The sequence below is a fragment of the Cheilinus undulatus genome, linkage group 10 (genome assembly GCF_018320785.1).
Source record: "Cheilinus undulatus linkage group 10, ASM1832078v1, whole genome shotgun sequence".
Taxonomy (NCBI): domain Eukaryota; kingdom Metazoa; phylum Chordata; class Actinopteri; order Labriformes; family Labridae; genus Cheilinus; species Cheilinus undulatus.
In genome coordinates, this window is record NC_054874.1 from 34,472,461 (window position 1) to 34,497,482 (window position 25,022).

General features: G+C 40.8%; 1 protein-coding gene across 1 annotated transcript in view; it reads right to left on the reverse strand.

The window, feature by feature from the left end:
* Positions 1–25,022, reverse strand: part of LOC121515892 (gamma-aminobutyric acid receptor subunit alpha-6-like) — a 193,396-nt gene that overhangs the window by 21,958 nt on the left and 146,416 nt on the right. The window contains exons 5-6 of the mRNA XM_041796831.1: positions 24,611–24,754; positions 9,383–9,535 (exon numbers count right to left, since the gene is read on the reverse strand). Coding sequence (XP_041652765.1) covers positions 9,383–9,535; positions 24,611–24,754 — 297 coding nt within the window. The remainder of the gene's footprint in view (positions 1–9,382; positions 9,536–24,610; positions 24,755–25,022) is intronic.

Here is a 25,022-nt window from a genome sequence, read left to right on the forward strand (position 1 = left end):
GAATATGACAGAATGTTCATTCAATCACCCTCCAAAAGTTCTGCACTTCTCAACCACATGGGCAACTGCCTAGATGAATGTGAAATACCACATATCCTATGCAATGGTTATGTGAAACAGTCTATTTGGTGTGCCAGGTTAGTACTCTAGGGGCACAGCAACAAAGTTGCGTATCTTTATGGTTGTTTGAATTCATAAACCACAAAAAATCCAATCAATTAGATAGCATTTTTTTATTGCACATCACACATCTTAGTCTGTTATGCTAGCTGAACACAGACCAAAGCTGAGGCAGTTATGCACCAGAATAACAAATTGTTCCATTATTCAGACCAGAGCAAATGTACCATAGTTGTGAAAACGCCCTCACTCTTTAAAAAAGGCATCGGCATAGTATCCAGGTTTTAAAGTCCAGGAGGCGCTGGCATAAACCGGCTTCCCCCCTCCTCTGTCCTGCTTGACTCTCTCTGGCTCGTAATCAGTTCCAAATTTAAATAGCAGCTGCGAAGTAAATAGCAGCTGCTAGGTAAATCTCAGGCACATATTGCAAATTTTCAGTGACTTTCTAGATTTTTTTGGGGGGGGGGCTTTTTTAGACAGAGGAGGACAGTGGACACATACAGGGAGGAAAGTGGGGAGAGACGTGGCAACGGGCCACAGGTCGGATTTGAACCCGGGCCGCCTGTATATGGGCAGCGCCCTAAATCACTTGATTATCTGCGCACCCCTAGTGACTTTAAATAGTGTTTAGAGGTCAGGTCAGGTATGGGAGCATACACAGGTTTGGCACTTAGCTGTGTCAGCCTTAGTCCTGTATTGTTCTGGCATCCTCATGGCTAACGTCCAGCCCTGCGCCTGGTCCATGTCCCCAGCTGCCCATCCACAATACTCAGGTATCCCCCGGCATCTTGACCAGCCCACCAAGTACTGAGCACCCAGTATGGGGAAAGCTGGATCAGGCCAAGGAAAGCGCAGCAGGTGCCTGTTGAGTGCAGCTGCCATTCATGTCAGTCAGCTGACCCTTCCCATCTCCTGAGCATGTCAGCTTTAGACACAGTCTTGCCAACGATCCCATAAATCATGTCCTTCTCTTCCGGATAGGAACAACAATGCCCCTCTTCCAGTTGGTAGGGATAATGCCTGTTCTCCATATGGATGCAGATGAGAGTACGTAACCAAGGAACACCATCACCCACCTTGACCATCTCAGCCTTGATCCTGCATGGTGCTGTCCAGCCTTCAGCTTTTTACCACCTGTTGAGTCTCTTTGACAGCTGGTGGATCACAGCAGATGGGCCTACACATATTGCAGCCTCCATTTGGAGCTCCAATTGGGAAAATTAGACTATCATCCCTTGATATCTGACTCCTCTGTCAGGATCCTCTGCCATCAGGCACCATTATTGCAAAGCAATGTTGAGAGGATGTAGCTACCTTGAGGCTCTATTCGACCCTGTAAGCTAGAGAGGCATTACATTTGCCCAGGCGGCCCTTTATCATTTCACACAGGTCACACACCCTGGCCTCCACAAGTTCCTGCATTGCCCCCCCCCCAGTAACCTCAGGATGCATTCACTGGCAGGAGCCAGGGAACTGAAGTTGATGCCCTTCCCGGGGGGATTCAGGATCTCTAGAGGCATCCGGCATTCCAAGTGGCAATGAGCAGAGCCATATATGTCAGTGCAATTTCTGGCTCTCCTGGGCAGCCAATCTGATTTGAAGTTAGCCTCCCTGTTCTACTCTTTATTTCATACAGAAATGTGCTCCAGTTCTGATAAAATTGCTTCTATGTTGTGGTAGTCATTGCAATCAGCTAGTACAGCTAGACCCCGCCCATAACTACTACCTTGTTCACTTCAAATGATGCTAGTTGGTTCAAACAGCTTTTGATAAAAGAAGATTTTACCCACAATCAACCATGGTGATGGTAGAGTGAGACAGAGGGAGGACAGAGCAACAGCAAAATCCTTGAGCTGAAGATTTTGTGACACTTTAACCTTCTTTTTTCCTAAAAGTTTGAAGAAGAAAGGAGATGAGTCTTTTTATGATAATTATCTCCCTGAAAGAAAAAACAACAAAAACTCAGGGAAACACAATAAACTGGAAAACAAGCCTATCTGTCCTTACTTTTCTGACAGCAGATGGACTTCAAATAAGGACAGGAAGGAAGCAGAGGGCTCAAGTGAGTAACATAATTTTTAAAAAGTTAGAGGAAGGATTTGTGAAGGATTTGGCTAAACAAAGAACAAGCTATGAAGGCTAGCTTAAACTCCAATCTAGCAGTCTGCTACAAACCTATTGAGTAATTAAACATAAACAATGGAGGTATAATACAGCATCCCCTCTACTCCTTCCTTGGACTTCCAGCCCCATAGATAAGCTACGGTTTCCAGTGGCTATTACAAATGAATCTGCAAGGAAAACATGGAGTTTCTGAATAAAGGGCCTGAGACATTTTTTTGTGGCTGTGTGGAAAATGAAAACAAGTGCAGCCTAATCTTCCACAATGATAATCTTCGGGCACAACACAGTGCAATAAGAAACCACTAACCCTCTGTTAAAAAAAGGGTATATTAGTAGAGGGTGGACACTGCAGATAAATCTAGAAGGGGGAGCAGTGAAGGAAGCGGGGGAGGACCCGGATGTGTCGTCTAGCATGAGAGCACGTTGAACGGCGTTTGGAGAAAAGTTAGAATTTTTCACTCATTTGCTGTCTATATGCTTTGATCTGCTGGTGTTTTTGTTGTCACTGAAAGGGCATTGGGAGGATTGTTTGTCGGGGTATTGACCGACGGCCTGTACAGGTCTGCAACAGTACTCTCACGGTGTTCTGCTCAGGCTCAATCAAGAGGAGGTTTAGTTGTTGGACGTCTATTTAGTTGTTTGTGAGTGAAAGCGTGTGGTGTGTGAGTGTGTTACTGGTGGGGTAACAGTAGCTTATGGCTACTGAAGGCGGTGGTGGGGTTGAGGGAGGTGGGTGGCAGACGGTGGCGAAAGGAAGTCAAAAGAGAGGAGCATCCAAGGAAAGGCCAGCGATGACGGAGGCAGGAGCAGAAAACAAACTGAGGAAAACCGGGAACATGAATCCCGAGGAGCTGGTTGTGTCATTTAGAGTGAAAGGCCAGGAAACCAGGAGAGGGAGGATTTCGGGTATTAAACCCCCTTAGAATCACTACTGCTTTAGAGAGCCAAATAGGCAAGGGCTTCCAGGCCAAGATTCTGTCCAACGGGACAGAGTATGTTGTGTAAATCAAAAACAGCATGACAGCACAAAAGAAGCTGGAAAATTAGTGGTCAAAATGGAGAGAATGATTCCAAATGACAAAAAGGGTCCCAAAGGAGTGATTTATGGAGTGTATTCTGGGTTGTCTGAACAGGAAATCTTGGATAACATCAAAGGAGGAAGCATGGTTGGAGTTATGTGGTTGAAACGTAAGGAGGGAGATGAAAGGGACTCACCAGTGCTGCTGACTTTTGCAGGCAGTATATGCTGCCAGAGGTAGTTTATCTGGGAAGTATGGCGTACCGTGTAAGAGAGTATGTTCGGCCCCCATTGCGCTGTTTTAACTATCAGCAGTTTGGACACACTGCCAGTTTCTGTCGGGGCAAACGTAGATGTGCCAAATGTGGACAAGACCGTGAAATAAAAGTATGCAAGGCAGTGACCCCCAGGTGCTGTAATTGTGGGGGGGGGGGGGCATATAGCAGCGTTTCAGGAATGTGAACACTTTATTCAAGCCAAGCAGAGCTAGATTGACAGAGACCAAAATAAAGTCTCATATGTGGAGGCAATCAAATGAGCTGGTGGTGAGCTCAGAGCTCAAAGCACAAAGATGAGCAGCACTGTGCTGAGGAGCCAGCAGGCTTTCCCAGCCCTGCCAGTGTTTCCCCCCGATATGCTGGTTCTGAGCAGGGATGCGTTTCTGGCTTTTATTACAGATGTGCTGGTCGGAGCTAAATCAGCAACAAGGAGATCTGACGTGATTAAGGCTGTAGTTGGGGCAGCTGAATGCTTCCTGGGCGTTAAGGAGATCTCTCCGGAAAGACTTCATGAGTACATGACAGAGAAGCAGCATCTAGATAGCTCACAGATGTCGAGGTCTGATGGTATGGAGGTGCAGTCCGAGAGCAATGATGCTGTGGACTAGCATTTTCATGTTTTATATTCTTAAATGGAACGCCCAGAGTTTAAATGCTAATGGTCAGGAATTAAAAAGTTTGTTGATGAGTTTAAAGTAAAACCAGAGTTAATATGTGTCCAAGAGACGTGGTTAAAACCCTGCCTAGACTTTGTAATTCCAGGTTATGTGTGTCTGAGGAGAGACAGGTCTGAAAGATCAGGTGGAGGTTGTGTGACGTTTATTAGTTTAGGAATTCAGTATAAAGGAATTGACATGAACATTGATTTAGGGTGTATAGGTGTGGAAGTGTGGACCAGTAATAGAACTATAACAGTTATGATTTTTTTTTAATCCTTGTAAATATCTAGATTGGTCTGAATTTGATGATATTATGAAATGTGTTAACTGTCCTGTTATCTGGGTAGGGGACTTCAACTCCCATAATCCTCTCTGGGGCAGTGATATCAAAGATAACAATGGAACAGTCATTGAAGAGGTTTTGGAAAAGTACAATCTGGCAGTCCTTAATGATGGAAGGCCAACCAGGTTTGATACTGGTAGGAATATGTGTAGTCATACTGATCTGTCTCTTGCTTCCTCAAACTTAGCCAGAACTGGGGAGTGGGATGTTCTTGACAGGTACACTCTAGGAAGTGATCACTTTCCAGTTCTCTGTAGGTTTGGTCAAAAGCTGAGAATAGAAATGGACGAGGGGTATAAATTTTTGCTTGCTAAATGGGATGAATTTCAAGAAAAAGCCAGAAATGTATTAAATGAGGTAGATTCTAATGGCTCTATCGATGATTGGAATGAATCCCTTGGATTGATGATCCATAAGGCTGCCCACTGCTCTGTCCCTGTGAGACAGAGGGCTCTAATTTCATGGCGCCGTGCAAGGTGGCGCAGGGTGACGGAGCATGGCGCACCCCGCGCAGTGGTAATTTCTTCCGGCGCACCACTGTGCGCAGCCAATTTGGCAATTTGGTAGACTGGGCTGCGCACCAGGGGGAGGTGTCGACAGATTCAGCTTGGCGCAGTGACAATTTCGTGCCAAAACACTGCGCGGAAGGTGCGCTGAAAGCCCACCAGCTCCAACCTGGTCTATTCTCGGTGCAGGCAAAGCACGCCTGGTGTAGTGGTAATTTGGCTCTGACGCGCATCGTGGCCTCTGATGCGCAGCCTGGTGGCCACTGTGTGCCTTCTTTGCTCTGACAGCTTTTTTTGGCCCTTCTCCTTACATCATTGAACTGTTTTTTACATTGGTTAGTGGTTCTCAGAATATCTTGGCAAACTTGATTGACAGTATTAGTAACTTCCTCCCAGGCAGTTTTTGCATCATCAGCCCGTGGAGGTCTGTTAGCATTACCATATATTCTGGTACCGCGAGCTTGGACCTCCCGGACCAGCACATCAGTTTCCTCTTGGGAGACGTTTGGCCGCCTGGAGCTGCTGCTACTGTCTTCATCCATGGAGGTGGCAAGGTGAAATTGGCACTGCGCCTTGCTCGCATTTAAAGGCGAGGAGGGACATTCATTTGATTGGTGAAGATTACATTCGTTAAACCCACTCACGCCTTCTCTCCTCCCTCTTTGCCACTTGCGCCGGTGGGAGGGACAGAGGCATGGGTGCGCCGCGCCACGCCGGACTGCGCCGTGCATGAATATTGCAAAATGCCCTGGACACACCCCGCTGGTGCGGCATAGGTGCAGCACACACCTGCGCCTGGTCTGCAAAAATAGAGCCCAGAATCTTAAAACTCACAAGTTGGTTCCATGGTGGAATCAAGAATGTAATATTGCTGTCAGGAACAGAAACAAATCGTATAGGAAGTTAAGGAAATATCCATTAGTGTATTATGCAGTAGAATATAAGAGGTTAAGAGCGGTGGCAAGAAGAGTAATTAAAAATGCAAAAATGCACAGTTGGCGGAGATTTTGTGAGACCCTAGAACCAGAAACTCCTGTTAAACATCTGTGGTCAGCAGTACACAAAATGTCTGGACTTTATAAAAGAAGCTCAATCCCAGTTTTACAGAAAGGGGAGGTGGAGGCGGTCACTAATCAAGAAAAGGCCAACATGTTTGTAGATGTTTTTCAAGAAGTCTACAGCTCAAAGAATCAAGGAACTAAGAAACGTTGCAAAAGGGCAGAAATGATGATAATCAATCAATGGAAACTGGAAAATAATTTAGAGAATGATAACCCAATTAATTTGTTTTTCAACATGAAGGAATTGAGGGAAGCCATTAGCTCAGAAGCTAATACCACTCCTGGGAGAGATGGACTATCATATGAATTGTTTAAACATCTTGATTATTGTGTTCAAGAAGAAATTTTGTCTTTAATCAACTTTGTGTGGGTAGAGGGGTATTTACCAGCTGAATGAAAGCATGCAGTCATAATTCCTATTCTCAAACCAGGCAAAGACGCTTCAGACCCTGGTTATTGACCTATAGCTTTAACCTCAGTGCTCTGTAAAATCATGGAACGAATGGTTACGAACAGGTTAGTATATTTCCTAGAAAGCAAAGGGCTCTTTGCCAAATATCAAAATGGTTTTAGAAATGGTAAATCGACAATGGAGTCTGTGTCAGTTTTAGACCACGACATTAAAAGTGCATTTAATAATAAAGAAGTAGTTGTTAGTGTATTCTTGGATATTGAGAAAGCATGTGATTCCTTGTGGAAGGAAGGACTTATGATTAAAATATATGATTTGGGAGTTAGAGGACGAATGTACAATTGGATCAAAAATTTTCTAATGAGAAGAACAATTCAAGTACGGGTGGGTGGCAAAACTTCAAAGACTGTTAAAATAGACAACGGCACCCCACAAGGAAGTGTGATTAGTCCAGTGTTATTTAATATAATGATAAATGATATATTTATGAATATTGGGAGAGGATTTGGACAGTCTCTATTTGCAGACAACGGTGCCATTTGGAAAAGAGGAAGAAATGTAGAGTTTACTCTAAAACAAGTCCAAAGAGCCTTAGTCTCTGTGGAGGAGTGGGCAGACAAATGGGGCTTTAAGATCTCACCCGCAAAGTCCATATATATGATCTTTGGCTTTAAACGGAAGCCTCTAAGTGTGGAGTTATCCATGTATGGTTTCCTTTAGAGAGGGTGAAAAACTTTAAATTTTTGGGTGTTTGGTTCAATGAACGCATGACTTGGACAGTCCATATTACAAGAATGTTAAATAAGTGTGAAAGAGTAATTAATGTCATGAGAAGTTCAGCAAGGTGTGATTGGGGGGCAGAGAGAGGGGCCATGCATTTAATATATCAAGCAATGATAAGATCTGTTCTTTATTATGGTTGTTTGGTACATGGATCTGCTGCCAAGTCAGTGCTTGGAAAGTTAGATGTCCTTCAGGTAAAGGCGTTAAGGCTGTGTTGTGGAGCTTTTAAAACTTCCCCTGTCCCTGCACTGCTTTTGGAAATGGGAGAAATGCCCTTACAATTAAGGCATGTTAAACTGGGGCTGCAATACTGGGCAAAACTTAATGGCTTCCCTCAGTCCTTCCCTCCAAGGTGTTTTTTACAGGAGTCCTCCGGTTCTGACCTCAGGGTCAAGTACAGACCATTTCTTGATGATGTGAGTCAGGGGGTCAAAAACCAGGGATTAAGTCATGACAACATAGCTCAACATTTGAGCTGGTCACCTGTGCCTAATAGAAGAGGTAGATGTTAATTTGTCCTTTCTAAACCAAAGAACAAGTGAAGGGATAGGCCCTAAAATAGAACATTTACTCAATGTAGAAGAAAGATCCTACCTAAATCCTACTAAGATCATACACCAAATCCTCAGGGAGCACTGCACAATCATGGTCCAACCTAACCTTGCAAAGCAGATGGATACGCCCGTTTTCATGTTTTTCACTGGTGAATCCATCTTGCAAAGCTCCTGTCTGAACCGTTTGGGCCCAGTTAGAAAGTGACAGGACCAATCAGCGTTGAGGGGCAGTACTTACAGGTGCAGCGGAGTGGTTATGTAAGTTAGCAGCAACAAGGGGCCGGTGCAATTATGCCGGAAGGCATTAGCGTGGATGCTGCAAAAGCACCAGTTTTATCAGAACTTGGAGACATTTCTTCATTGAAAGAGGAACAGAGAACAGCACTTACTTGTTTTCTTTTCTAAAATGACAAAAGTCGTGTACTGACATGTCTACAGTTGCCATGGTTTGCGTTATGCAATTCTTTATGGACTTTACCCCTTCGGTAGGGGCGCAGTTATGTCACGGATTTTATTGCTCTGATTGGCCCATAAAGATGTGACAGATTAACCCTCTGAGTTTTTTTTTTCAAAGGCTGTGAAACACATCCATCTGGCATGCCAGGTTAGGTCCAATCTAAATCCATAGGGACAACAACACTGTAGACCATGGATTATAAACTTGACAAATCTTTCACTATTTCATCATAGAATAAACAAGGTCTGAAGTCATCTGCATTCAGTATCAAGAGCAGAAACCCAGACTTCAATGAAGAAAATAAATTAAAGACACAGAGACATGGTACAGAGGGACATGGCCCCTTCGGGATGCCCTGTAACTATATAGAACTGGTTGTACCATCCACAAAGCTAATAGGATCCAACAAAGAAAAGACTTAGGAGGCATGTTATACAGTAATGATACAAATCAGGACTAACCCACTCCATTAAGTTGAACAAAACCGGTGTCTTTTACATCTGGTTTGAAATAAATAAGTGAAAAGCAAACCTCTATGGAGAAAAACATCCCTCTATGTTCTACTTACACCCCCCTAATCAAGTCCCTAAAGACATGTTGTGCATCCTGGACAAGGAGATTAACCTCCTCCAGGATGCACATTATTGTGTACGGGGACTTTAATGTCAGGTCAGGGTAAGAGCCAGACACCGAACACACAGGGAGAAAAACATCTATTAAGGCAGGGGACACATCCTCTCTCCAACTGTCCTCCCAGATACAACTACGAGATATCAACAAATGAACATGGGTCAATTTTCATTTTTAAACATGTTAATTTTCTATGTAAAATTGAAGAAATCAGGAAAGGAGCAGCAATGCTTTTGTTTGTAAAGACATGCCCAAACATTATACTTTATATCCCCAATAATCACCCATCTCTTACTGTTATTGCTTTGTTCGTTGGAGTGAAAAAGACACATAAGCTGTGCTGGCTTTGTTGGCCTGTAGGAGACAGATGTAATAAAAAAAAAAAAAAAAAGAGTAGAAAGAATGTGCAGGATGAATGAAGTGTGGTGTCTACGTACCAAAGACTGTGCGTGCCGGGACAGATTCTTTATTTATCCAGAAGGACACTTGGGAAAGGATTACTGTCATTATGCAGGGGATATACGTCTGAATCATGAAGTAGCCCATTTTACGTTTCAAGTGGAAGAAGACCGTCATCACCACATATTCACCTGAAGGATCAACAGAGATGAATCACTTTAACTTCAAAAGAATAAAAAGATGCATAATGTTTCAATGCTTTTCATGCTGGTTAACACAGATATCCTATCTGATTCAGATCATATTGGACAAACATTTTTTCTTTCACTCAGAGAGAAAATACCACTTGTACACTTTTTAAAATAATCTGTAAAATAAAAATAAGGACAATTTGGTGCCATAAGTTGATACAAAATAACACTAAGAATATTTGCAAGAATATGTTTTCAAAACAAACAGGACACTTTTACGATTAAAGCTGATCTGAGAGCAGCCAGATGATATCTTAAATTCATTTACAACTTTTCAGCCTAGATTTGATAAAACATCTTGTACATTATATGTTTTGTATTACATATGCAACTTTAATGTATTATTGTCGCTCTTATTTTGGAATTGAGGTTTTAAAAAAGTTGTGCCCATTTTTTCTTTGTGATAAATGCATGGCTGTTTTTAATAGTAGAGTGTTAAGCCACTATTTTATTTATTTATTTTGAGATTCTCTTATTTGTTTTCTAGCAGGTTAAACAAGTCTCTCATTCATACCATCATTGAACACTGACAAAAAACAACAAGTGCAGTTTGAAAAAAAGGGATGCAATGGTGCCATAGTTCAACAAACAACAATGATAATTAAAAAAAACAAGTGCTGTTTACAAAACAAAACTTTTTTTGACTTGCTGAAGTTGAAACAGAGCACCAGAATGGGGAAGTGACTTTGAACGCGGCATGGTTGTTGGTGCCAGATTGGCCGATCTGAGAATTTTTTAAAAACTGCTGATCTACTGGGATTTTAATGCACAACCATCTCTAAGGTTTACAGAGAATGGTCAGAAAAAGGGAAAATATCCAGTGAGCAGCAGTTGTGTGGACAATAATGCCTTCTTGATGTCAGAGGAGAATGGCCACTCATTACAACCAAGAAATGCAGAATACCCTCACTGTCAGCACAACACATTGAACCTTGAAGCAGATGGGCTACAGCAGCAGAAGACCACACCTGGTGCCACTCCTCTCCGCTACACTGATAAAAATATTCAGCCCACTCTACTTAGAAAAACCTAGGCAACTTTTTGCATCAATTTTTTCATAGATCAGCCAGATTAATCTTTGTAAAAACTACTACTCAAAAGCAATCAAAGTGAAATCTACTGACATTTTCAAGTAGATTCGACAAGATTATTCTTCAACTTAATGTTTTCTTTGAAATGTATGCCATTTCTATTATTTTCAGCTTGTAAAAATAACTCATCCTTTCATTGCAATCTAACACAATAATATGAAGACTATAATTTCTGATTCCCTCCCACTAGTGGTGTTCATTAGAAACACATGTAACAATGCTTGTAAAGGAAGTATTATTGGTTTCCACACCTTCTTGATTTTCCCTCACCAGTGAAATGGCTAAGTTTTTGACTACAAATGTTAGACAGGCAATCAAACTCATTTTCAGGAAGTACTCTTTTCACTCATGGTGCAAAAGTGTTGACCATCAAAACCAACAATAATTCATCAGAAAGATGAAAAAAGCAATGCCTGCAGTGATCTCTGTACAACATTCAACATCTAAACTCATCTGATCACATTTAAACATATCTAAACACATATACAACACATATAAACACTCTGCCCCAGGGCATCATGGGAAAATTCTGCCTACTTATCCCCAGATTTGAATCCCACCAATCTGATCCATCATCACTGCCATGTCTTCAGTTAGCAATTCATCTATTCCTGATTGTTAGAAAAGCCATTTATCACTCATTTAAAATACCCACAATAAATCATAGGAGACATTTATTCATGGATAATGTAGGTTTTTTTTCGTTGTTGTTGTTTTCTTTTTTTTTTTTTTTTTTTTTGAATTTTTGAAACAGAATGAAACTGAGAAAAGGTAACAAAGTCAGGCTTAGTTATGTGGATAAACTTTGGAAGATTGGCTTACATTACCTAAATTATTCTTGTTTAGGAAAAAAATCACAGTGTCTTGTATTTTTAACAAAAGAAACTGACAACAAAATTAGATTTACTTATGTCAAGCTAAAAACCTAGATTTTTATTGTTGATATCGAAGATTAAATTAAGTTAAATTTACTTTTGCCCATATTCATTTTTCTCAGTGTAAGAACAGGAAACTGAGGCTACAATTCTCACAGGTTCACCAAAATTGGACGAAGGGAAAAACGCTGCCCAGTCTGATGAGTCTTGATTTTACCTGTGACATTTACATGGTAGGGTCAGAATTTGGTGAAAACAACATGAAAACATGGATCCATCCCACCTTGTATCAAAAGTTCAGGTGGTGGTGGTGTAATGGTGTGGGTGATATTTTCTTGGCACTCTTTAGGCCCCTTGAGGCCAAATCAACATTGTTTAAATGCCACTGCTTACCTGACTCTTGTTGTTGACTATGTCCATCCCTTTATGACCATAGTGTACCTATCTTCTGATTGCTACTTCCAACAGGATAATGCACCATGTCACGCAGCCAATCATCTTAAATTGGTTCTTGAACATTACAATGAGTTCATTGTACTCCAGTGGCCTCCACAGTCACCAGATCTCATCAACATCAGAGGAATGTTGAAACTATGTCATAAAGAATTGAGGCAGTTCTGAGGGCAAAAGGGGGTCCAACCCGGTACTAGCAAGGTGTACCTAATAAAGTGGCCATTGAGTGTATATCATAGACCTACTAATTTATAATTATAATTCAGGTTGAACTGATAAGGATGATGCTGACTTTATTTATTACTAAAGTAAATTATTTTATCTCAAATTGTATTGAAATACTGCAATATTTTAATGTGTCTAGGTATTTTGTAGTCAATTACATAAACAATGTGCTGTATGCAGAAAAATAGGACTTGATTTTGATGTGATTGATTTTGAAGTTCTTTATCTAAAATGGCCCCTGCTTGATATTATTTTCACATTTTTACCTCCGCCAAGGAGGTTATGTGATCAGGTGGGTTTGTTAGTTTGTTCTTTGTTAGCAACATAACTCAACAAGTTGTTGATGGATTTTGATGAAATTTTCATAAAATGTCAGAAATGGCTTAAGGAAGAACTGATTAGATTTTGGGAGTGATCCGGATCACCATCTGGATCCAGGAATTTTTTTAAGGATTCTGTACTATTGGGACATAGGGCTTATGGCGGAGGTCTGCGCTGTTACCACTTTACACCAGGAGATGGCAGACATGAGTAACTTCAATCCCAGCAGCATTTTTGGTGTGTTTCTATTCAAAGTTTTGGAGTTTATAGAACTTGGGAGACGCACGCCCGGTTGAGGAGACGAGTAACAGAGAGAAAGCAAATTGTAGCGAGAATACAATGCTGGGAGGAATAGAGGACTATTCACCCTCTGCCATGACTTCCAGTCATCCAGTGAGACCATGGGTGAGACTGTCAGTGCATCTGTTGGCATCAGCAGGCAATGCTTCCACCATGACAGTCCACCTGTAGTGAATCCAATGCTTTCCCTGTGTGTTTCCACCCCACTAGGGAGGGAGTAATCGGCAAATGCCATGGTAGGGGGCACATAGGGACAGATCCAGGAATTTTTTAAAGGATTCTTCACTATTGGAAAGATAGGGTGGATGGCAGAGGTCTGCACTCTCTGAGTGCTTTTCTAGTTGTAACTGTCATTAGGGTTATATTTAGTACATCTTCAGTCGTATTTTCTGGTAGGGTTTCTTCTGTTACTTTGTCATGTCCCTTTATTGTGTTTTTTTTAATAAATTTTCATTAGTGTTTATTTAAGGTTCTCAAGTTCAGCCGTTCATGTGCCCTGTTGTTTGCATTACTTGTTGTTCTCCTTTTGTATGTGTATTCAGAGTTATACCCAAATTTAGGTCCTGGTGTTTTCCTGATTCATTTTGTAGGTTAGCTGAAGTTTGCCCATTGTTTCTTAAGTGTTTTTAAAGACCCTGTAAAGTGAAATCCAAAGTTTTTGTCTTAACACTCTAGAAATGTTGGAATATGGTTGCTGTAAACATGTGAAAACTCTGAGCTCTATATGAGACTGAATTCTGGATTTAGGCCATTTCATCTCTTTCCTGGCTTGGTTTCATGTGGGCGGGGCCAATATGTGGGCTCACGATGTCATGAGCCCACAGTAGAGAATGACCCCGCCCCTCTAACACTACAATATTGTGGAGGGAAGCAGTCACCTGGAGCAGGGGCTTCTGGTTCATTTTGTACAATAATATAATGTTCATGTTTCATGGCAAAGTTATCGTTATGCATGTTTTGTTTATTGGTTCATGTTTTTAGGGGAAGATATTTTTCCAAGTATGACACCATGAGTAGGGGGTTAATGCTGCAGACAACCGTGTCCTGAGTGAGCATGGTTTCAGCTCATTCAACAGACACGCCCACACCATCCTGGAGCAGATTTTACTGCCTTATTTTTCATGATTTGAAGCTTAATTTTATAAACTTGGAGATGCTTTATGTGACTGAAATTTGAACTGGGGGTTCATAACACAGTGATCTATCATACAACAAACCTAAATACAGATTTATTTTTACTTTACAGGGTCTTTAAGGATTCTGAAGTTTTATTCCTGGTGTTTCCTGTTTTCTTTGTACTTTTACCTGCCTTGTGTTCATTATGTGACTGAGTGTTTGTGTTTCCCCCCTAGCTTCCTTGTGTTTCCCTCCACTGAGGTTGTGAGATTACTGTCTGATTGTCCAAGGTTCACCTGTGTCTAAATTTCTTTTTGTGTTCAAGTCTCTGTTCTCCTGTCCTCCTGTGACAGTTTGTCATATGTATCTCCTTGCTCATAATGTATTTTCCCTTTGGATTTCCTGGGATCTTTTGTAAATGTGTTGGGGGGGCCTCTTGTGTTTGGGATTTTGTTTGATTTTATCATTTGCTTTCAGATTTTTGTTTGCACTTTAGTCTTTCAGAGTAAGCATTTACTTTTGACATTTTGATCTTTTGTTTGAAACCACATTATTCCTGGGGGTTCTACTGTGGACATGATTACGGGTGGAGCTTACAGTAATCAAGCAGGTATAGAAAGTATGTTTTCCTCAGTGGTTAACCACTGACAGAAGGTGTTTTGGCTAAAGAATGCACCCTCAATATAACAAATATTACTTGATTTTTTATCAGTCAAGCATCCAGCTAAAAGTTACATTTTCTCAAATGTTCAAGTTCTGGTACCTGTTGCTCTGTCTGTTGTTGATTACGATGCATAGTTAAATATATATCCTTAACGGTGTCATTTTGAACGTGTTCACTTTCAAAAAGCATCAGGGAAGTGATGCAGGAATTACATTAAATCAAAAAATGATGAAGCAAGCAAGCAACTTTATTTATGTAGCACATTTCATTACAGAAAAGCTCAATGTGCTTTATAATGAGGGTTTAAAAACATCAACAATTATTTCTACAATCATAAAAAGACAAGGTCGAAAAGACAAGGTCAAGTGTATGACCTCTAATATGGGTGGGTCCAGTGACATGCTGCTTAAAATCAAACGATTCAAGTAAACTGAGAAGCTGTTTAGATTGTGTTGAACTCGCCAGAAATAATTATACAGTCGAAGTCTGTTAAAATTTTGGATAAAAACTCACTAAAATTTATCAACAGGTGACACAGAATAAAGACACAGAGCTAGATATTCAAAGCTCAGGTAATTACCAACATTCACTGTTCTACAGTTGAAAATGTCTTTGCACAGCGCTGCAACTCCCCTCCAGGGTAATGACAAAAAATATATTTATCAGGTGATGCTTTGATAAGCTCCTTATTTCCAGTTTCATCAAGCCATGTTTCAGTTAGCAGCAAATAGTCAAGTTTATGGTTAGAAATTAGAAAAGTGCAAAGGGAGAGAGTTGACTGTGTGAGGAACATTAGAGTTGATAGGAACCAGATAGCATGCAGTTTTCTGAGTATGTTGTATGTTATGGAACTTAGACCTGTTGTTTGTCATTACTCTAACAGGACATGTCACTTTAGTTTCTCTGCCTCTTGAATCCTGAGATCATTGGTGCCAGCGTGCACCACAACAGATGAGACGGATGAGTTGTGATATAGCAGCTCTAGGGTGGAGTTATTGACGTCGTTGACAAGGGCACCTGGAAGGCAGTTGATGAGACACCTGTTGATCTGAACGTGACGAACCATGGATGACCCGACCACGAGAACAGGTGGAAAGTTAAAATTTTCTTCAGCAACTGTTCCAATGTTTACTCCAGGCTGCACACTGGCAGACAAGGAGACCAGGGGAGACCGAGGCTCCAAGCCACACTGCGCTGCTGGGCGCGTGCAAACAGCGCCAGAGTAGAGCTGTTTTGATGGATCATCTAGAGGAAAGGAGGTGGTTGGAAATGATTTGGAGGAGCGGGGAGCTGCAGGCTTCGGTCACGGTGATGGGGTGAAGAGCGGAGTGGAGCGGTTAAACTCTGTCATGGGAGGACTGCTCAGGTGTGCCTCGCAGACAGGCAGCAGGAGGAGACACGGAGCACTGCAGCCCGCTGGACAGCAGGGGTGATGAGGAGACGTGGAATGGAGGAGGGAAATCCAGTGACTCAAGGATGTATTTGTTCTGAAGCTGGACAGAAAAGTGACCAAGTAAGCAGGAGGAGCACCTCCCTTTCCTGCCACGGTCATTGACCCAATGCCACGGCGCTTGCTGGGATGGAACAGGGCTGATGGGTGTCTGGTAGAGCTGCAGGTGTGCGGCAGGGCTGGTTTTAGTCATTTGGAGGCCCAGGGCAAAGACCAAAATGAGGCCCCTCCCCTTTGACTAAAGAATTAAGAATGAGCAGAAAAAAATTTGAAAGCATCTCTTTTATGTTAATAAAGCCAGAGAACTACAGTAAAAGGCCCTAACGTGAGATATAAATACCCAAATAGCCAACCATAATTCATCATTTTCTTTGAAAAGCATCTCATTGCTCAAACTCAGCACACTGTAATATCTTAAAAAAATCTTTAGGCCAGGTGGATCTTTCTTAATGTTGGTGTTTGACCAAAGACTGGTATCTCCAAAATGACCACTTTTCAGGGAATGAAAATGTCTAATTTATAAAAATGATACAAATATGATTTATAATGGAAAGGTTACTTTGCACATCTATTTCTCAGGACAGGTGCATCGGAAGGCAGGGTATCCAGCAAGCAGTTCAAAGGTAAACATCTGCACACTGTCCAACTTGCAAAAAAAAAAAAAAAAAAAAAAAAAAGGATTTATAAAAAAACAAATTAAAATCATGAAAAATTGAGATGCAAGGTTTTAGCTTGAGGTCAGTGATAAATAAAAAAATATATATGCTCATTATCAGTGACATATTAGTTCTTCTGACACTATGCAGACATATGCATCCCATTTAATCTCATAATGATCCACCAAGCCACAGTTTTATTTCATTTCAACTACAGATTAACTGATCTATTATCTACCTTACATTCCCGGTTCGTATTGTGGCTCTCGCTAAAGTATTATTTAGACCAGTGATTCTCAATGGGTGGGTTGCGACCCGAGAGTGGGTTGCGGACATGTTTTCAGTGGGTTGCGGGCCTTTGCCTGGAAAAAAAAAAAAATCTACAATAAAATGCATGCTGTGCTTTCATTTTGAAGGGGAGGTTTTGCAGCAGTGCCATCTATTCCCACTCTGCTCCAATGGGTGGCGGTAATGCACTGTAATGGCAATTAACCCTCACTCACAGTTGCATTTCACAGCAGAGGAAGACCGGCAAAGTTTGTTTTCATATGCTAATTCAGCATGGCGAAGCGCAGGCCAACTACATGAAATATGGATTTTCTTACATTGAGGACAAAAACCTCAATGTGTTGTGTGCAGCGAGGTGCTGGCTCATGAACGTATGAAGCCATCAAAACTAAAGTGACATTTAGAAACAAAGCACTCTGTTCTCAAAGATAAACCTGTTGAGTACTTTTGAAGACAACTTCAGGACCTCAGGACATCACAAAAGTGCCTTACTTCTTCATGCTCAAAGCAACAACAAGTATTTTGCACTTCTTACCGGGTGGCACATTGTATTGCTAAGTCAAAAAAGCCCCACACCTCGCAGAAGACCTAATTTTACCTGCAGCATTGGACATGGTGGGAGAGGTGCTGGACCAAACTGCAGCGGATAAACTCAAAACTATACCTCTGTCAAATGACACTATAAGCAGACGAATCAAAGACATGTCGGATGACATCAGACAGCAGACCACTGCTCATATTAATGCAAGCAGTCATTTTGCATTACAAACGGACGAATCAACGGACATAAGAAACAAAGCAGTTTTACTGGTATACGTGAGACGTGTGGGAGGGGGACTTGCAGGAGCAAATTCTTTGCACAAGAGAGCTCCCTACTACTACTACTGCAGAGGACATTTTCAGCTCTGTGGACTTATATTTGAGTTCGGTGGGTCTAAGCTGGGCCATGTGTATTGGTATCACAACTGATGGCGCTGCCTCCATGACTGGAAAAAACTCGAGGGTCGTGAGGAGGATACTTGAGAAGGCACTTAATGCAACTTGGAACCAGTTTTTTTTTTTTTTTTTTTTGCATTGGGAGGAACCTGGCAGCAAAGGATAAGGTACCAGTGCTTCATGAAACATTAAAAGATGTTATCCAGGTGGTAAATTACATTAAACGGAGCACAAAGAATACTTGTTGTTTTCAAAAACTGTGCCATGATCTTGGTAGTGAGCATGTACAGGTGCTGTATCATGCCGAAGTATGCTGGCTGTCGAGGGGAAAGGTGTTCCGTTTTTATGAGCTGAGAGCTGAAATCGCAGCCTTTCTTGCAGATAATAACTCGCCTCTTGCTGACCTGTTTAGCAAGAGTGTGTGGCTCCCACACGTCGCTTACCTCGCTTATGTGTTTGAACACTTAAACACATTAAATGTGTCTATGCAGGGGAGAGGGAACAACATTTTTGAACAATATGAAAAAATCCATGCGTTCCAAAAAAAGATCACGGTGTGGGCTACACATGTTTCGAAAAACCGACTCGACATGTTTCCAAATGCCTGTCACGAGGGACAGCAATTGGACACAGCAGGGAAAACGTCATGAAGAAAACATTCATGGCACATCTGAATAAACTATGGGAGTGGTTTAATGACTGCTTTCCTGAGAAACAGAGGAAAGACAACTGGATACGGGACCTCTTTGGTATCAACATGGGAAGTGTCAAGTTGCCAAGTATTGAAGAGATTCAGCTGGTGGAGCTGTCATGTGACCACACACTGAAAAAGAAATTCACAGAGGTAAGCCTCTCCCAGTTCTGGTGCAGCACTGTGATGAAAGAGTATCCCTCCTTTGCTACTCAAGCAGTAAAAATCCTACCATTCAGTACTACCTATCTCTGTGAGAGTGGCTTCTCAGCTCTGGTCCAGCTGAAGACAAAGCACAGAAACAGACTGGACATTGAACATAACCCCAGACTTTGAGACTCTAGTCAGCAGCAAAAAACATCCCCAGTTCTTCCATTAATTCCCCCAACTCAGCTCTATTATGTCAGCAATAAACCTCAGGTTTAAGTGAGTGCTGCTTAATTTTTTTCATAGCACAATGTTGATCAGTTTTAACCCACTGATAAGGTAATCTCAAGATTTTTTTTTTTACTTGAAGCTATTCTTGAGCTGCAGCTAGTTGCACTTTTGCTCAGTTTATTTTGAGTTTGTGGATATAAACTGCTTGTGAAGTTAATAATTTTCATAATGCATTACTGGTTATATGTTCAGTAAGTGGGTATTCTCAGCTAAAGCTACATAATTTTTATGAAATGCATCATTAGTTGCACATTTTTTTTGTTAACTATGTTAACTGTGTATCCACTGATGCAGGGTTATTACAACCACAGTTACACTAATATTCTTGAAACTTTGCTTCCCTATGATGCACTTTTTGTTTTATTTAAAATGTTGCTAATTGAGTGTTAAAAGGAATATTTCCCTCTTAAACATCACCACCTGCTGGTTATTTTGGATGATCATTAAGCAGTTGTTTTTGTATGTTGGCCTACTGTGATATTCTGTACAATCTCAGGCTCAACCAGCATCATCTTTTCATTAAATAAATTTGAGAGGTTGAAAAATTTTCCTCAATTTGGGTCGCGGCTTGTTATTAAGGAGTGATGGTGGGTCCCGAAGCAAGACCAGTTGAGAACCACTGATTTAGACAATGTGGCTCTTTGGTAGAATAAGGTCGAGTACCACTGCCCTACAGAAAGAAGTCAGTCCAACTTTTAGTTATTTACATTTATTTGTTGAAACCATACTTTGCTTGCGAACAAAGGCTAATGTGTGTCTTCTGACAGCCTTCTCATTTAGAAATTTAGACAGAAATATCCACGCAAGCATGAAATCATTCAAAACAACTGAAAACTCAATCGTTTATAAGCCAAGCGTGTAAGTGGCACGGTAATGCTGCCACCAAAATGCACCAAAAACAAAGAAGATCATGGATCAAGTGCACCCCTTTACACTAATTTTACCATAACAAAGAATGTCCTATTTATGTTAGTCGATAAAATAATCACTAATTCAATAGAAATAAACTTAAATTGATGAAAAAAGGGCCACAGTTCCCCCGTTAGCAGCAGTTTGGATAACCCTGATATAAAATAATTATAACCAGTGTAACAGTCAGATATTTTTAACATTTTAAGACACATCCACATGTTTAATCACACTGGATCCAAACTGATGTTTATAATGTAAATGAAGAAATCCTTCTGTTCTCTCAAACACAGAGTGATATAAACTTAATAAAAAGGTGTTAGTGTGAAAATATGTTTTCTATGAATCATGTAACACAGCTAAAATTACATTTGGCCTGGGGTGGGCAGGCATTCAGAAATAGAATCTGGGGAAATGTACTTGTACGGGATTTAAGTGAGTCACATGGCGTGCTTCCACAGATCAGATGTCAAGAGCATAAATTGCCTGTCTGCCTGCATTCTTTGTCTTTGCTTTTGTCAATGACCCAGCTGTTAGTAAACTCTACAAAACCTCCAGCCAGTCTGTGTTCGTGACATTTTTGAGTCCCCCTCTCATGTCAACAGAACATTTTAATTTCCACATAATAGTAACATTAAAGTTAAAAGTTTTTCTCTTGGGGGCCACATACAGAAATATATAAGGATGGTGGGGCCACTTTCATAAGTAGGTTAAAATATGCTCAGTGATTGGGTATGCTTAAATGGCTAGGTGATAGCTGACAAGGTAAATAGCCAATCATTTTTTAGGATTTTGGGGTGGCCAATTAAAATTTCAGGGGCCCTGGTGGGCTCTGGCTACCACTGGCTCCACCCCTGGAACATCATTGGTGCAGCTATTTGCTGCTGTAATCCATTAAGGTGTTACAAATAAAGATATCTTTATTATTGTGGTTGCTACTGTTTACTATTTATAGTGTTGTCTCAGTTTAATCCTTTAAAAACTAGCATAAAAATGTGTTAAAATGTTTTTTTACAGTGTTAGTACGGTAGCACTGCCTTGTGCTGAAACTAATAAGAATAATACAGTCCAGCCCAAACTTCGTGCTCTGTTGAGGGCCATATTTCATTTAATTAAAAAAAATTTGGGGGGGCCAATTAAAAGTGGCCCCTGGGCCATACTTTGTTTTTGTTCTGTTTATGGGGGTGGGGGTGTTACGGCAACACTCCCGATAGGTTGTATGGCATGGCTGTCAAGCTTGATAGGGGGCGGGCCTTCCTGCTCTCACAGCCAGCTGCTGATGATAGGAGGGGACCACTGTCCTGATTAAGCAGAGGTGGGCAGGTGTGCTAGAGAGGAGTGGGGAACACTGCAACACTACCTCATGGAGACGTTTGGAGCAAAACAGAAGATTGTTTCCCCATTTAATTTCAGTTTCTAAGTTTATCTTTGAGTTTTGTTGCATGTTTATGTTATAAAACAATGAACTGTCATTTGCCATTACTCTGAGGAGGAAGTATGGGGTCCAGAGCGGAGAGAGCTGGTGGAGCTGTGGCAGAGGTTGAGCTGCAACAGGTGAGGTCTGTCTCCCTTTTCTTGAGCTTGGCAGCCACATGCTAGTATGGCATGGGCAGCAGACACCTGGAAGCCCTAGATCAGTGATACGTTGCCCAGGGTCGCGTTTGCCGTGACAGTTAAAATTAAACCTGTTTCTTAAACTTTTCTTTACTCTCACAGTATGTTACAGTGCATGCAGTTTTATGCAGTATTGTGTTCTACTCCTGACTGTAACACTTCTCTCCTCATCTCTCTCTATACACCGCTGTCTGTCCTTCTGCCATATATTGGACCAGTACGTTAATGCAACCATTGGCTTGTTAAGCAACCAAAGGAAAAAACAGAATTGACTGGAGGAATTAGATAATTGATAATCAAATGTTACATCGTATAGACTATGGGACCTTGTAAAATCTCTAGTCTGACTTGAGTTTGAAACCTTGAGGGGTGAGTAGTTCTTCAAGTTATAAGTCTGAAGTCACAGCTGTGTACCTCACTCTCTCTGTGACTCTGGTGTGGTGAGGTGAAATAACTTGTAGGTGCAACATTAATAGCCCCATGTTGAGCTCCATCATGTTTGCTTGTGTTTGGAGCAGCTGTTTTGACAAACTTTAGTTGTGGGGGGGGGGGATATTTGTGCAGTGTGGAATTTGAGTCCAATTCAGTTAATTTCCGCAATATTCCAAATAAACAACATTAGTTATTTGATAAGTTTGATCATTTGTTGTTGAATAAACACAAATGTGTTAGCTCTTTGAACTGCATGTGGACTCCCCCTTTGTTATCACCCTGAGCTAGGGGGTTAGACTAGACATGTGATCAGCATGAGTGAACAAATTGAGGCTTGAAAGAAACTTGTGGCTAATTCAAGTAAGGCCAATTCAGAAAATATCGGTCTTTGTAAGCTACTTTGATGGAATATCCCCTGGTCTAGGCAGAGCTTTAGAGTGTTTATGTTCTGAAACAGTCAGCTCTGTTTTTTGACTCCCACATCCCATTTTTTCTTTAACAGCTGCCAAATTTAAGTTATTGGTGTCTCTGTGTGTTTGTTGTTTATTCACTGGGCTGTGTTTGCTTATGATAAGTAAACTGTTCTCACCAGCACAGACTAGTATAACTGCCATTGAATCAAAGTCAGGCCCCGTCCACACACGAAAACGGTATATTGCTGTTTCGTTTTGAAAAAGTTTTCTATAAAGACAGGATCATTTCAGGAAATATCCATGTAAGCACAGAACCACTGAAAATCCTGTAGTGCATATACCAAGCCTGTGCATGGTGCTGTATTGCTGTCAGGGAAATGCACCAAAAGAGAGAAGAAGATCAAAGAAAACTGACACAAATCTTCTTCTAGTTGCCCTTCTGGTTGTTCTCTCCATTGGATTTAAGAAAATATGGTGTATGCGTTTCACGGTGGTGGTAAAGGAGCATCAGATTTTGCTGTCAAAGCCATAACAAGCTCAGTAGCTTCTGCAGCACAAACACAACCCCATAATCCGCCATTGTTGTTTTTGGCCATACCTGCACAGTCGTCTTAAGAGAGCTACGCTGTGTGTGATGTAATCGTTTCAAGATTCGTTTAAGATGCGGTTGGCTGTCCACATGGACAAAACGATAGTCGTTTACGAATTTGTGCACTCTGGGACACGTTTTCAAAAAGTATCATTTACAGTCCCCCAAAATGCCATTTCCATGTGGATGAAACGCTGATAGGCAAAATCCTTTTGCGTGTACTACTGAATTCATCATCGTGCGGACGGGGCCACAGTGGTATTCAGCAACGGTACTGAGATTGTAGCAACATGTAAGAGTTTCCTGTTTGCCAAGTCAGCACCTTTATGTTCTTTCTCTTCTCCTTTACTACAACCATATTTAGTTTCACATGGGTAGCCACATGTGTCACTGCCATCTTGTTCTCTCACACACACACAAACACACACTCGAATAAACACCCGCACTCACGTGTGAAGACACACACACACACATGCTTCTGTTTCCCTTTATAAAAATGTTGCTTTGTTGTTTACTTTTATAACTATTTTTTGTCATTCATCAAAAACTATACTGCTTTGTTGAATACACTGTATTATCTTTAAAAAAGTTGTCTGGGATTATTGTACAGCCACAGGTTGCAAGGGTCAGTGTACAATCTTATACCAATTTATATGAATAACATTATTTATTAAATATAAATATTATGTGTATTTGAAATTTACTCTGTGACTGATGTTTGCTCCTTTTTGGTTGTTCACTGCTCCCTGTTTTCAGGGTGGTGTCTTGTTAATTACTCCAAAATCAGCCACAATGCAATTTTGATTTGATTTTAAAGCCTGTAATCAACATCTGGTGTTATTTATGCATTTAACACAGCTTTTAAAAGCAGTTTTGGCAATTTTATATTTGACAAGTTTCTGCATTTTAATTGAAAACAATCTTTTTCAAGCTTCAAAGAAAGTTGATCAGTTAAGAAATAATTCCATCTTTGTAGTCTGCTGTATATCTAATCACTTAAGATTGTGTTGTTCTTTATATCCAATTCAGAGCAACCTCAGACCTTGCATAGTGGTGTAGAAAGAGCGTGGAGTCATCAAATTTCTATTGACAGGTAGATACATACAAACTCACTTCAAAAATATCAAACCATCAGGTTTGGGCATCATCAGCTTGCAAATCAGATTAAACTGACTTTTATATGGGAAGATGAGATTAGAACCTTAAACGGGACTGGACAGTAGGAGAAGGAAGGACACATAAACTGAGCTTAATTGAACTTTGATAATGTAATTAAAGTTGCTTGAAATTGAATATCAATTTTTAAATTCAGATCTACTGTCATACTGATAGGTGACATTGCCCACAGCTTTAAATGTTGAATAAAATAAAGGCATCATTAGCATCAATATTATCCTGTTTTTTTCTGTCTAATTGTAAAAAAAATATAAGGGGAAGAGAGGTGCCCTGGGGTCTTAAGAAGATAAGAGAGGGAGCCTACAGTGATTTGGCTTTTAAGAATCTGATATAATGCAGTTGATAAGTCAAAATTGTTAAAGGAAAAGTGAGTCTTGCCTGTGATGGATTTAATGATTTCACTGGAGACAGTCTGGCCGATTAGGTCATATTGAACAAGGCTGGAGGACTCAGGAGGGATCTCCACAGAACGCTGAGGCCCTTTGGTCCAGGTATAGATCATCTCTGTTCGAGGATATGCATCTATGGAAAGACAGCAAAGAAAAACTCTGTGAGTCACTCACTAAATATTATGGACAGCAAGGTTAAAAAAAAGTTCACGCTAAGGATGTAGGATTCTCTTTGTTTATGAAGATTTGATGGATAATTGGGTATCCTTGCTCTAACATTGTTTTTTTTTTTTTTAATCTATTTGTATATCTTGCTTATCTTGTTCTGTGCTCTCATTTTTATGATACAAACTTAGAATCAATGAGGGAAAATTTGATCGCAATCATTAACTTAAAATCAA